The sequence below is a fragment of the Alternaria metachromatica genome (assembly GCF_023757995.1).
Source record: "Alternaria metachromatica strain BMP 0045 chromosome Unknown scaffold_1, whole genome shotgun sequence".
Lineage (NCBI taxonomy): Eukaryota > Fungi > Ascomycota > Dothideomycetes > Pleosporales > Pleosporaceae > Alternaria > Alternaria metachromatica.
The window spans coordinates 2,168,635-2,182,060 of NW_026055492.1; the positions used below are offsets into that span (position 1 = coordinate 2,168,635).

General features: G+C 45.0%; 4 protein-coding genes across 4 annotated transcripts; 3 read left to right on the plus strand and 1 right to left on the minus strand.

Moving 5' to 3' along the window:
- Window positions 1–6,431: 6,431 nt before the first annotated feature.
- J4E83_000694 (uncharacterized protein) lies at window positions 6,432–7,691 on the minus strand (the record flags this gene model as incomplete). Its single annotated transcript, XM_049327655.1, has 1 exon — window positions 6,432–7,691. One exon carries the CDS (start codon window positions 7,689–7,691, stop codon window positions 6,432–6,434), a length of 1,260 nt encoding a protein of 419 aa, XP_049193800.1.
- Window positions 7,692–7,871: 180 nt separating this feature from the next.
- J4E83_000695 (uncharacterized protein) lies at window positions 7,872–9,439 on the plus strand (the record flags this gene model as incomplete). The annotated part of the gene is made up of 3 exons (XM_049327656.1): window positions 7,872–8,064; window positions 8,111–9,160; window positions 9,207–9,439. 3 exons carry the CDS (start codon window positions 7,872–7,874, stop codon window positions 9,437–9,439), a joined length of 1,476 nt encoding a protein of 491 aa, XP_049193801.1.
- A 738-nt stretch (window positions 9,440–10,177) lies between these two features.
- Window positions 10,178–11,229, plus strand: J4E83_000696 (uncharacterized protein; the record flags this gene model as incomplete). Its single annotated transcript, XM_049327657.1, has 3 exons — window positions 10,178–10,304; window positions 10,355–10,818; window positions 10,867–11,229. 3 exons carry the CDS (start codon window positions 10,178–10,180, stop codon window positions 11,227–11,229), a joined length of 954 nt encoding a protein of 317 aa, XP_049193802.1.
- Window positions 11,230–12,009: 780 nt separating this feature from the next.
- J4E83_000697 (uncharacterized protein) lies at window positions 12,010–12,770 on the plus strand (the record flags this gene model as incomplete). Its single annotated transcript, XM_049327658.1, has 2 exons — window positions 12,010–12,278; window positions 12,332–12,770. The coding sequence occupies 2 exons, from the start codon at window positions 12,010–12,012 to the stop codon at window positions 12,768–12,770; spliced, it is 708 nt and encodes a 235-aa protein (XP_049193803.1).
- Window positions 12,771–13,426: the final 656 nt, after the last annotated feature.

Below are 13,426 nucleotides of genomic sequence, written 5' to 3' on the forward strand. Positions count from 1 at the left end.
TTAAGCTTATACTAATTCTAGAGTATTATTAAGTCTTTAATAGGTAGAGAGATAGTTAACTTAATAATTTAAATTACTTTAGTAATTTAGGCTTTGCTAATAGGCTTTATCTATAGAGAGATCTTTAGCTTCTTAACTTTATCTAAGTTAAGAAGTATTATAGTAAAAACTTCTATAATAAGGTAGTTTTTATAAATATATCTATAGAGAAGGTTATTAGACTTAAAGCTTCTATTATAATAAGTGTATATAATCTAGTAGCTTTCTTAAGTTAGAGCCTTTAACTAGCTATAAGTTAAGGTTCTAATAAACTATTATTCTTCTTTATCTTTCTTATTATTCTTATTAAAAGTATTAACTAGTACTAGAAGTTATTTACAAAGCTTATAATGTACGTCTTAGCTTACCTAGATTCTTAGATTAAAATTATTACTTATATTATTATAGTTATAACTATTCTAGAAGAAGAAAGTAGATTCTTTAGAGTTAAAGTAGTACGCTTTTATAGCTTATTTATAGAAGTCTAGAGTATAGTCTATTAGTATATCTTTATTAATAGACTTACTAGATTAGATATTCTTAAGAGTATAATTATAGTACGCGCCTTATATTCTTCTATATAATTAGTTTTAGTTACTAGGCTACTAGCTTTCTAATTATAGATCTTAGTTAGCGTTCTCTCTCTAACTATATTAATTACCTTACTCTTAGAAAGTATTCTATAATAGATAAGATTTATATCTACTTAACTAGTTATAACTATAGCTGTTACTATTACCTTAAGAGGCGTTTTACTAGTAAGAGTTAGAATAGCTATAGCTATTACTACTATTCTAGTAGTTAGAATTTTAAGGTAGATAACTACTCTAAGAATATTTATAACTACTATAGTTTTTATATACTAGGTTATTACTACCTTAAAAGCCTAAACTACTATACTAGTAATAGAATATAGACTTACTATTAATAATCTTATTCTTAAATATATTAATAAAAGTATATTTCTATTCTTTAATTATTATAAGAAACTAGTCTAAGAATATAGTAGAAGTTAGTTATAAGAGAAGAACGTAGATACGTAAGTCTAAAAGGTTCTAAGCGTAAATTACGTATTAATTATTATTATTATAGCTATATCTAGTATCTTAGTAGAGACGCTTTATCTTTAAATACTATTTTACTAGAGAATAGCTATTAACTATATTCTTTAGAGTGTAAGTTTATTTCTAGAGCTAGCTTATAGCCTCTACTAGTTAGACGTAGAAGAAAGTAAGCTTCTTCTTCTATCTATTAAGTTTGTCTCTTCTAATAGCTTTAAGGCAGCGTTCTACGCTAAGATTAGACTAGTACTAAAGTTAAGCATTTCTCTTAAAGTACTAGTAGAGATTATTCTATATAGTGTATTTAGGTATAGTTCTAGAAGTAATAATAGTCTTAGCTATATTAAGAAAGTTCTAAACGTGCTTATAATAAGTTTTACTAGAAATATTAGTAATATTATCTAGATAGTCTTAGTATTTTATATTAGAGTAGAAATAACTAATTATATTAGCTTAGAACTTAAGAGAGCTACCTATTACTTTAATAATAGTATTATTCTTAGCTATTTTTACTTCTTATAGAGTAAGCGCGCGTTAGCTATTAGTAAAACCTAACTAAGAGCGTAGGCTAGAGTAGTTAGGCTATACTATAAAGTTACTACTAGGCTATATTATAGAGAAATAAGGCTGCTATAATATAGCGCTAGCTTACTAGTAGTAGTTATACTTAACTATAGAGTTAATAATAAAGGCGCTGTTTATATTAGAAGTAGAAATAGATACTAGGCTATTAGCTTTAGTTATATATAGATTTGTATTTTTAATACTATAACTATAACTAAGTTTAGTATATAGATATTATAGAATGTGTGCGTGCTAGGTTTAGAAAGCATTACTATACTAACTAAGTATATCTACTATTCTATATTTAAAAGTTATAAATATATTTATTATCTTAGTTTAGCTAATAGATTTATAGTAATATTATAGTAAGCTAGTAAGTATACTACTTCTAGTAGAGAAGAACCTTGCGCTATTATAGTTCTATAGAGCGTTATAGAAAAGAGGCTAATATAAGTAGCTTAAAGAAGCGTTATAAAAGGTAAGTTAGAGTACCTAGTTCTATAGGCTAGTAGTAGTAGTAGTAGACCTACTAATATTATAATAGCTACCTATTCTAACTAGAGAATATATAGCTTTAGAAATCTAGTAGTTCTTTTATTATAGTTATAGAGGTAGTTATAGCCTAAGTAGTATTATATTTAAGCTTATTAGTAGTAGATGTATAGCTTTAGAAATCTAGTAGTCTTCTTATTATAGTTATAGAGGTAGTTATAGTCTAAGTAGTATTATATTTAAGCCTATTAGTAGTAGATATATAGCTTTAGAAACCTAGTAGTCTCTTTATTATAGTTATATAGGTAGTTATAGCCTAAGTAGTATTATATTTAAATTTATTAGAGTAGGTAAATAATATTCTACCTAGTTATACTTAATAGCTATAAATCTAGTAGGTAGTATAGAGATTAGTCTTAGTTTAGAATACTTAAGACGTAGCGTATAGAAAAGGTATAGTTAGTCTATTACTAGGTACTAGTAAAAGATCTATTTCTTAGACTACTATAGCTATAAGTTATACTCTAAGAGAGTAAATTTAGTGTCTTACTAGGCTATCTTTCTTTTACTACTCTACTTATAAACCTTCTTAGTAGGTAGTTATATAAGTATAACTTATTTAGATAAGATATCTCTAAAGTTAATTATAGTAGTAGAGTTAGAAGTAGCGTAGTTTTTAGATAGAGCTTTACTTTAAGAAAGACGTATTAGTTACTATAAAAGTACTTAGAACTTTATATATAATAGAGCGTAGCTCTATACTTATAAAGAAGTATAGTTAGATAGTTATAAGATAGCGTAGCTAGAAGAGCGTAGTGCGTTTAAGTAAGTAGATCTTAGCCTTATAGATAGACTACTCTAGGTATAAAACTAGTAAGGCTTACTAATAAATAATATATTGCTATAGACGCCTTAAGGTTTAGAAGAAGTTTTTTAGTAAGTTTCTACTTAAGGTAGTTACTAGTTACTAAGAGTAGGTAGTAATATAGGCGTAGCACGTACTAATATCTAGTTATAGTAATAAGAGCTTATAGTATATAGCTTAGTAGTAGACTTAAAAAACTTAACTTTTCTTATAAGATTCTTGCTAGCTTTATATAGCTCTTTAGAGTAGAAAAGCTAAGTAGAAGAGTAGTCTAGCTATAGGTTACTTTTAAATAAAAGTTAGCGTAAACTAGAAATAAACTAGGTTTCTACTTCTAGAAGAATAATGTCTACTTATAGGTAGCCTTAAAAAGAGCTTAGAACTTTAAAAGTTTTAATAATACTTTATACTATCTATAAGACTTATAGTATAATAGTAGAGTAGTAGAAGTTAGTCTTAGTAAATATAATAATATTATAAGCGTAGATAATAGTGTCTCTAGAGAGAGCTAGTAGGCGTATTAGACTAGGCTCTCTAATATTAGTAGAGAGTTAGATAGTAGTTATAGATTAAGTAAAAGTTAGTACTAGTAATTAGTACAAATATAGTATCTTAGAAGAGGTAATTATATTTATTAGAAATCTATAAGCTAATAGAGTAAGTATTAGAAAGTTTAATTTAATAGCTTTTATTATTAGAAAAAGTATTTAAAACTATAGTAGTGTGTAGAGAAGAAGCTATAAAATAAGTAGTAGAAAGCTTTTTATTCTAGTAGAAATCTAGATAGTAGTTCTTTCTACTAAGCTAAGTATATATTTACTAGGCTTAGGTAGAAAGGCTTATCTATAAAGTTAGAACCTACTATCTCTAGAGTTATAACTTTCTAAAGAGTAGTTTATAGTATTAAGGTTTATATAGTAGCTAAAGTATTAGTAGACATAAATTATAGTTCTATAGTAGTTATAATTTGCGCTAGTAAGATATAGAAAGTCTACTATTACTAATATTACTTACTATAGGTTTAGTAGTGCGTATACTTAAGAAAACTATATAGTATAAGGCTTTATCTAGCGTAATTATTTTATATAAGCTAGTATCTAGCTTAATTCTATTATTAAAGTTATCTTTAAGAAGACGTTACTCTAGTTATAGAAAGAGGTAGTTGTATAGCGTATAGTAGGTTATAAAAGTTACTAGAATATATAGCTTATACTATTATACTTAACTTATTTATAGTATTATAGTAGTAGTATTATAGAAGTTATAAGACTTAGTTTACAGCGTAAGAATACTTATATAAGAGTATTAAGTACACTAGCTTATAGTAGTAGTACTAGAAATAATAGCCTAGGTTAGGTTATAGAAGATAATAGTAAGCTAAGAGTAGCTACTAAACTATAAGATATATAAGTGTATTAAATTATTATTGTAAAAGCTAAGGTGCTAACTACTAAGAAAGAAGAGTCTATGTACCTGTGAGGTAATTACGTAACAAAGCCTGTTATCCCTAGCAGTGTAACTTATGTTATAGTGTACTCCGAGGTATACAATGCTCTTAATAGATTCATTTGAAAATTTTCGGCGTAGCGAGTACCTTCTAGGTGATACGGAATATGAGCCTCGCGGTGATGTGTTAGTATGGATGCAGTCGGAAGCTGCTAACTACGCCTCGAGACACACCTGGAAAGCAGACTATATAATGCAGTGAAGAGATAGATATAGCTATCCTAGATAGTGTAGACTCACTGATCACAGCCATTATCGTGTTCGGCCTGGTGCACGTGCGATGACGCACGCTCTTTCATCGCTCCTTCCTCCACTGCGCACTCACCTACTGAAAAATTTCCTCCGCTCACAACACTGCCACCTTCCACCGCACCACACCACACCCACCACAAAATTGGCCAAAATGGTCAAAATGGCCTGGCTAAACTCCTTGAAAGCCTAACAAAAAGGCTCGAAGCGGCAAGGAAAAAGGTATGTTTCCAGAATACTCAGTCACACCCAAACTAACATATGTCTTAGGATGCCACGCTCATAGCCGCCATGCAACGCAAGACCGACGAAACCATCAAAAGAAACTCGACCAGGTCGGTTAGCGCCATGGTAGTGACCATGGTGGTGACTGAACTGGTGAGACACTACTGATGTCGGTCCACTCCAGCCAAAAGCAAGCACATCTGGAGTGAATGGCGAAGCAAGTCTGTCTAACTACACTATCAAGAGATTGGACAATGGCGCTAGGGAGCATTTCCTCGATATCGAGTTACCACAGAGTCTGTGGCTGTCTCACCGAAGATCGAGGATGGCATGGACGGTCTCAAGTAGAAGGCTACACAGAATCTGTGTCCTCTTTTGCTTGAGCGTTCGGGTGGGTTGGAAAGCCTTGAGGTCGAGGTACCCACAGTATCATGTGGCTGTCTCACCGGAGATCGAGGTTGGTATGGACGGTCTCAAGCAGAGGGTCGCGCAGAGTCTGTGCCATCTTTTGCTTGAACGTTCGGGTGGATTGGAGAACCTTGAGGTTGAGGTACCACAGTATTATGTGGCTGTCTCACCGGAGATCGAGGCTGGTGCGGATGCCCTCAAGGAAGATGGCCCGGGCAGGCTCGGTGTCTTCTTTGCTTGAGCGGGCGGATGGCGCAGGCTGACGCTGTAACCTCTTTACATGAGAGGCACAGTGTGGAAGAGCTGGCAATAAAGGTCGCAGGTCAATGCTTTGGCTTCTTTACTCATGGGTATGCCATTGAGGGCGCAAAGATGGAGGCAGCGACAGCTGATGATGTGGTTGCTTTGCTCAGGAACTGGGGCCGGGCAGTGTCCGGACGAAGGTGGCGCAGACCGACGCTTTGGCTTCTTATCAAAGAAGTACGGCGACGAGAGCGTCAAGAAGAGGGCGGCGATGGTTGATTACATCCTTGCTTTGCTTCGGGATTATGAGATGAGGTCTCCGGAGAAAGATGGCACGGCTGATGCTGTGTTTTCCTTGCTCCGAGAGATCGATGGCGCGCAGCATGTCGAGGACTCGGTCACTCAGTGAGACAGGGCTGGCGTCATGGGACTTCCGGCAGCGTTGGCCATGTATGAACATGCGTTGCGCTGTTGGTTTCCCTGTGGTAGCCGTGGGTGGAGGGTCAAATTATACCTACATGTTCGGTACTCTTACAATTCGATATCTTACGATATATACTGGAGGTACTCAAAGCTCATTACACCTTTGAACGCTGCCTCACCATCTCGATGTATACAGCTGGCATGTTCTCCGTGTTGACATCAGCAAGCACATCTCGGCATGTATCCGTCTCGCAGCGCCCTCAACTTCTTGCTATCGCGTGATTGTGTGCTGTATGCTGTAGTAACAACTTCGATTCAAACGCCGTCTAATGCATTGGTCTATAGGGTATCATACCTCAATCCATATCCTCTAATCCGCCAGCGTCACTCGGCGCCTGCTCTTCACTAACCATAATACCCACCATACACTCGCCGAGCATATTCTCCCAATTCACCCACGGATGAACTTCCATAAACAGCTTCGTCCCGTCCTTGCCCGCCGCACGCTTCAACTCGCCCTCTCCACCCGGATGAAACGGCAGGTAGGGAGAGATATTATACACCTTACCCTGATAGCTCGACCACGCGGGCTTCCCCTTGCGCCCGTTCTTCTCCTTGAGCATAGCGGGTGTAACGCGTATCATCGAGTCCACACCCGATAGGTTCTTGCCTGACTTTTGCAGATAGGCCCAGTCGAGTGGCGAGTGGCCGGGCGACAGGAGTACCTTGCCTCGCGCGTTTGGTGTCTTGAGTGAGGCGCCTGCGGTGGGTGGAAGCCCCAGGCCGCCGTTTGAGGTCGGTGGGCCGCGATTGGGTAGCGGGCCGCGGTTCGGAAGAGGCCCGGTTGTGGGTACGCGCATTGACTGGGTGGAGGTGTTGGGGAGGGCGCGCAGGTTTGAAGCTGCGACTCGGGGTGGCGGCATGAGAGAGGTGGTGGGTTTTGGTGGCGGGGCCATGAGGGAGGGCTTGCTGGGTGGAGGCATGGTGGATGGAGGGGGCATGGCGGATAGCGAGGGCGGCTTCGAGGCTCGCTGGGCGGAGTTCATGGCTGGGAATGAGGGCGGTGGGAGGTTGTCTTCTTCATCCTCGTCGGAGCTCTCGTGCTCATTGAGCGTAAATGTAGGTACGGCAGGCGCATCCTTTTCAGAAACCGGTGCAGCTTTTGGTGTGGATTCGGGAGATGGACTCTTTGCAGACACTCTGGTTTCTTCATGCTTTGCTGGACTCTGCAGCTCTATGCGCTGCTCCGCCGCGGGGGTGCGGTGGTCTGTCTCGCCATGCTGCGACTTCTCAGGTATCGACGACGCGCCAGAACGTGTGAAGCGAGTAATGAAGGCGAGCCATGTGGATGGCGGGCGCTGGTAGACCAGGAAGGACAGCGAGAGTGCCAGAATCGAGACGGCAACGAGCATCTCTTGGGTCTGGACGAGGTAAGGAGCGACGGTTGCTGGACCCTGAGGCGTGTGAAGAGCGGAACGAGTCCAGGCTTCATGCGCCTCCAGGGTTTCTTGACGGTAGGGCTGACGGCAATCGGCGCTAGCCTTCGATGACTTCACGCGCCGCGTGCCGTCACTGCTCGGAACATATTCTGTCTGGTGAATGCACACGTTTTGCATTGAGAATTGTTCCACCAATTTACAATCACACGGGTTCTCATTCTCTACCACAGTTACGCGCGACCCACTCTACGCGCCCTTATAACCTCGCGCCTGCCCCACCACCCCTCCATCTATCGCGATCGCAAGTGCAACCCTGAGGCTGAATCACACATTCGCGCCATACACCCGACACACAACATGGCCGCGGAACCAGCAAACCTGCCTGAGGGCATCATCTCCCTCTTAGACACGGATCTCTACAAGCTGACTATGCAATGTTGCATACTCAAGTTCTTCCCAGATGTCTCAGTCACCTACGGCTTCACAAACCGCACGCCTGACAAGAAGCTGAATCGCGCAGCCTTCAAGTGGTTACAAGCGCAAGTAGATAGTACGTCTTGTCCTCCCTGCTGTTTCTACAGTGGCTAACCCCCCAGAACTCGAGAATATAACCGTGTCCGACGCCGAAATCAATTTCCTCAAGAATACCTGCCCCTACCTCAACGCGCAGTACCTCCACTTTCTCTCCACGTTCCGCCTCAAGCCCTCCAAACAGCTCAAGCTATCTTTCCAGCCCGCGAATGACACCGGATCAGACAGCGACAGCGGCGACTTTCACATCCACACCGAGGGCCTTTGGCTAGATACCATCCTGTATGAGATTCCGTTACTCGCGCTGGTCAGCGAGGCATACTTCAAGTTCGTCGAGACAGACTGGAGCCATGAGGGTCAGGTCGAGAAGGCATACCAGAAGGGGCGCAGTCTGCTGGAAGGAGGATGCATCTTCTCGGAGTTTGGCTCGCGGAGACGTCGCGACTACCACACTCAGGATCTAGTGCTGCAGGGCTTGCGCCGGGCAGCTGACGAGGGCGACAAGGCAGGGTGGAAAGGCAAACTCTCAGGGACGAGCAATGTCCATTTCGCCATGAAGCACGGCCTCGTTCCTGTGGGCACTGTCGCGCACGAGTGGTTCATGGGTGTGGCTGCCATTACCAACAACTACGAGAGCGCAAACGAGATTGCCCTGGAATACTGGACAGCGACGTTTGGCGCGGGCGTCTTGAGCATCGCACTCACGGATACCTTCGGCACACCGACCTTCCTGAGAGCCTTCAAGAAGCAGATTCCTCGCGTTACCACGGCTATCCCAGGCGGTGGCACAACGCTGGCGTCAGCTGGCCAAACCACCAACAACGATGCCGTGGAGACAATGGCGTCAACCAACCCGCCGATCCAAGCACCATACGATGGAAATCTAGGATCAAGGCAGACTTATGCCGAGGTGTTCGCAGGTGTGCGACAGGACTCTGGAGACCCGTTGGAGTTCATCAAGATGATGCGCGACTTCTACGACCAGGAAGGCATCAAGGATAAAAAGACCATCGTATTCTCCGACTCTTTGAACCTTGAGCTATGCTTCAAATACAAGGCTGCAGCGGAAGCAGCAGGGTTCCAGCCCACTTTCGGTGTTGGAACATTCCTGACAAGTAAGTGCGCAGTGGACATGGTGCAAGACATGGCTGACCATGACAGATGATTTCGTCGAGCAAACAACAGGCAACAAGTCTGTGCCCCTCAACATTGTGATCAAGATCGCGTCCGCTGCGGGGCGTTATGCCGTCAAGATTAGCGACAACATTGGCAAGAACACGGGAGACAAGGCGACAGTAGATGAAGTCAAGCAGCGACTAGGCTACCAGGAGAAGTCGTGGGCTGGGGGTGATGAGAAGACGCGCTGGGGGACTGCAGGCGCGCCAGCCACTTAGTATGTGCGGTGTGCATCTCATCCGGTGGGGCGTATATGTTGGCTAGACTTGAGCTCCCAAGCTGCAGAGACGTGGAGTCCAACCAAGAAGTGGAGGCGTTCATAAGCTGAGATGCGGTCTGCAAGGCTGAGTCTAGCGCAGACCTTCCTGCGATGACCGCGAAGCTGCGTCAGCGCTTGGTGGCCGGCTCGGAGACTCTTTACGAGATGAGGCGAAAGTCAAGAGTGAATGCGAAAGTAGTGCAAGCGAATAGCAGGTTTGCAGCCCAAAGCGTGCCCAGGTGCCTTCTAGACGCCGAAGCATGTGCGTGTGCCAAAATTAGAGTGAGGTTCTTCGCCGCTGCGGGTCAACGACGCGCCGCTGCTTACCAGCCCCATGGAGCTAGCCCAGCGCCTCCTGCATGTGCGGTCCACTCTGCCACTCAGCCCCAGGAAACATCGCAGAGCTGAAACACATTTATCTTCTGTCGCCAGCCTTTACCCAGCATTGACAACATTGATTCGAGCTCAAGCGCGTTTGACCTCAATTCACCCTTCGCCTAGTCACGAGCCCACCGCTACTCTAGTGCCGCTTCCCGCGTTTGCAGTCGGCTGTCTCAGGAGTCTTCACGTCCACTCAGACCACACAGGGCCTGTTTCAGAATGAGCGTAAGTTCCCTCTCTGTCAGCGTACCCGCTTGACTGTGCCCTCCTACAACACCATCCACTCCACTACACTACACATTTACACACGCTGACCATGGCTGCTGCGGACGAACAGTACGGAAACAAGGGCTACGGCCAGATAGGATCCTATGGCGGTAACCCCTACGACGCACGCGACGCCAGCCCGGCTGGCTACAACAACTACAACCAGGGCGGCTATGGTACGTCTTCAATGCGCCACACCTCAACGGCTATCTCTAACACAGTGCAGGCGATGTAGAGATGCAAAACTACCCCGGCGGCGGCGCCTGCGCGAACCCCAATGCCATCCTCGACGAATGCCGCGAAGTCGACCGCGCCCTCGACGACCTCGATGCCCAGCTCAGCAACCTCGACCGTGTCTTCAAGCAGTCATTGGCGCGCCCAGACATGCCCTCGGGCGAGATCAACAACCTCAGTTCGCAGATCATGACCGGCTACCGTGGCCTCGTTGGCCGCGTCAAGGCCATCAAGTCGAAGCCCGACTCTGGTCACCCAAGGAACGCTCCACAAGTCGGCAAGGTCGATCGAAGACTCAAGGCGACCATCAACAAGTACCAACAACTCGAGTCGGATTTCCGAAGGGATTCACAAGCAGCTGCCGAGCGCCAATACCGCATTGTGCGCCCAGATGCTACCGAACAGGAGGTCCGCGATGCAGTGTCGGACCCCGATGCGCCCATCTTCCAGCAGGCTGTAAGTAGCTCGATTGGTCAATCACATGGTTAAACTAACACCCTCTAGCTCCTTAACTCAGACCGCCGCGGCCAAGCCTCATCCACCCTGCGCAACGTCAAGGAGCGCCACGAAGCCATTCAGAACATAGAACGTCAAATGGTGGAGCTTGCTCAGCTATTCCAGGACCTCGACCAGATCGTCCAGGAGCAAGAGCCGCTTGTCGCCAACATCGAGCAAAAGGGCGAGGAGATCCACGACAACGTCAAGGCCGCCAACGTGGAGATCGATGGTGCCATTGTCAAGGCCCGCAGCCGCAACCGCAAGAAGTGGTGGTGCCTGCTTGTCCTCCTGCTCATCATCATCGTTGTTGTTGTCATTGCTGTGGTTGTCACACAAGTCAACAAGGCCGCTGCCAACACCGTTGCGTAATCAACCCACCAGCCGAGTCTATTCCTCCAGCATTAAGAGATCGCTATACAGCCGCGTCTCGCATTCCACCATCACGTCCACCGTCTCTTCTTTATTAGTCTTTTCCCAAAGGCTGGTCCGTACAATATGTAATACCCCCACGGTGGATATACATACCCCATCTCTCCTGTCATCTCTTCCATTGGTTAGGAAAATTGGTCTCTTTTGTAGGCGCCTCTGGCGTCCTCTATTCTCAGCGTCTTGAAGCTGTTTCTGTAGCGCTGGCCGAATTGCATCATTGCGGATTACTTATATACAACTGTTTTAGAGGCTAGCTTACGAGCTATCGAATGAAAGAGTCAAACATGTCCTTTCGGCGCGATGCGCAATGGTGTTTGCATTGCCACAGTCCTCAACTTCACCGCCCCACGCACCGGTCCGACGCAATATGAATTCGCATACCACAATCAATCTTTGTGAGAAATGGCGGCGAAACCTTCTCTCAGGTGACGTTGTAATATAAACATGTACCACGCTAAATTTCGAAGCAATCTAAATGGCACAAAAGCCGAACATTGACCTGGGGTAAGGCGCACGATCTACCGACACTTTAACCACTCTGGCGTCCACTAAATCGCGAATTCATATATTTTGGAAACAAGCACGGAACAAGCATGGCACTATACCCATTGAGCACCGGAGGGAAAAGCTTGGGCTATGAAATGAAAAGTATAAAGGAGTAGCACTTGGCCGCTATCTTGTATGCCAGCACCTCATACTCAAATCAACATCACAGAAACCATGTTCGGTCAAACAGCACTCTTCGCTCTCGCCCTCGCGGCACCAGCCCTCTCCCAAGTCACCGAAGGCTTCGAGAACGGTTGGGACCAAACCGCTTGGCCAACCTACGCCCCAGACTGCTCGCAAGGCGGAAAGGTCACCCTAGACAGCACGACAGCGCACACAGGCAAGAACAGCATCCGCGTGGACGGCGCAGGGGGTTTCTGCGGCCACATTTTCGTCGGCACGACTAAGATTCCTGCTGGCGATGTTTACGTGCGGACGTACCTGTAGGCCTTCCCTTGACTGATAAGAGAAGGAACATGAACTAACATACCTACAGCAAAGCATCCAAGCCCCTAACCGACTCCCACGTAACCTTCATCACCATGCCCGACTCCGCCCAAGGCGCAAAGAAACACCTCCGCATAGGCGGACAATCCAAGATCCTCATGTACAACCGCGAAACCGATGACGCCACTCTCCCCGACCTCTCCCCACAAGGCATCGCATCCTCAAAGGCGCTACCCACGAACGCATGGACGTGCTTCGAGTACCATCTCGGCACCGATGGCAGTGTAGAGACGTGGCTGAACAATGCGACGATTCCGGGACTGACGGTGGGGAACGGCGCGACTAATGCGAATGCGGGGCAGTGGACGAGAAGTAGTGTCAAGCCGAAGATTACGGGCGCGTACTTTGGGTGGGAGAGCTATGGCGGGGATACGAATACGATTTGGTATGATGATGTTGTTGTTAGTGGGAAGAGGATTGGGTGCTAGATGTGCCAAGGGTGATAAAGATGCTCCAGGGTTAAGACTTGTATATAGTGGAGCTAGGGCTTGTAGATATTGAACTAAAGGTTACTGCATGTGAAAGTATCGTTTGCTGTGTGAGTGAAGGCTCTCGAAGTTGTAGAAGCGTCTGCATGGTGTCAGTATGATAAAATCTAGGAACTTCAATGAACACCAGATGTCTCTCCACATAAATACCATGCCTCCACAACATCGTCGAACCTTCCTCTTCATGCGCCAGGAAACCACGATAAAGTCATCGTGACACAAGTCCCCTGTGACTTCCGCCCGCTCCGCCGCCAGGTAGGTGCCACGAACCAACCCCAGAACAGCGGGGAAACTCCCCAACTTCCTAAATTCCCTCACCACATGTCATCTGAACACATTCCACTCCACCAAAGGACCGGCTGCACCCCTTGGCGCAACATCTTTGCCTGAGAGATAATCACATCGCAACCTGCAATGCACCCTGCTCGATCGCGACAGTATCGCCTGATCGCGCATTGTAGCAGATAGGCTGACGACAACGCCGCTTGGCGAACCCCAAGCCAACGCCACAAACCCTGCCACCCTGCCCTCACCACCAATGTAGACACACGGGCGTGGGCGGTGAAGAGGCATGCGCGCACTTCCAAGTCTTCATG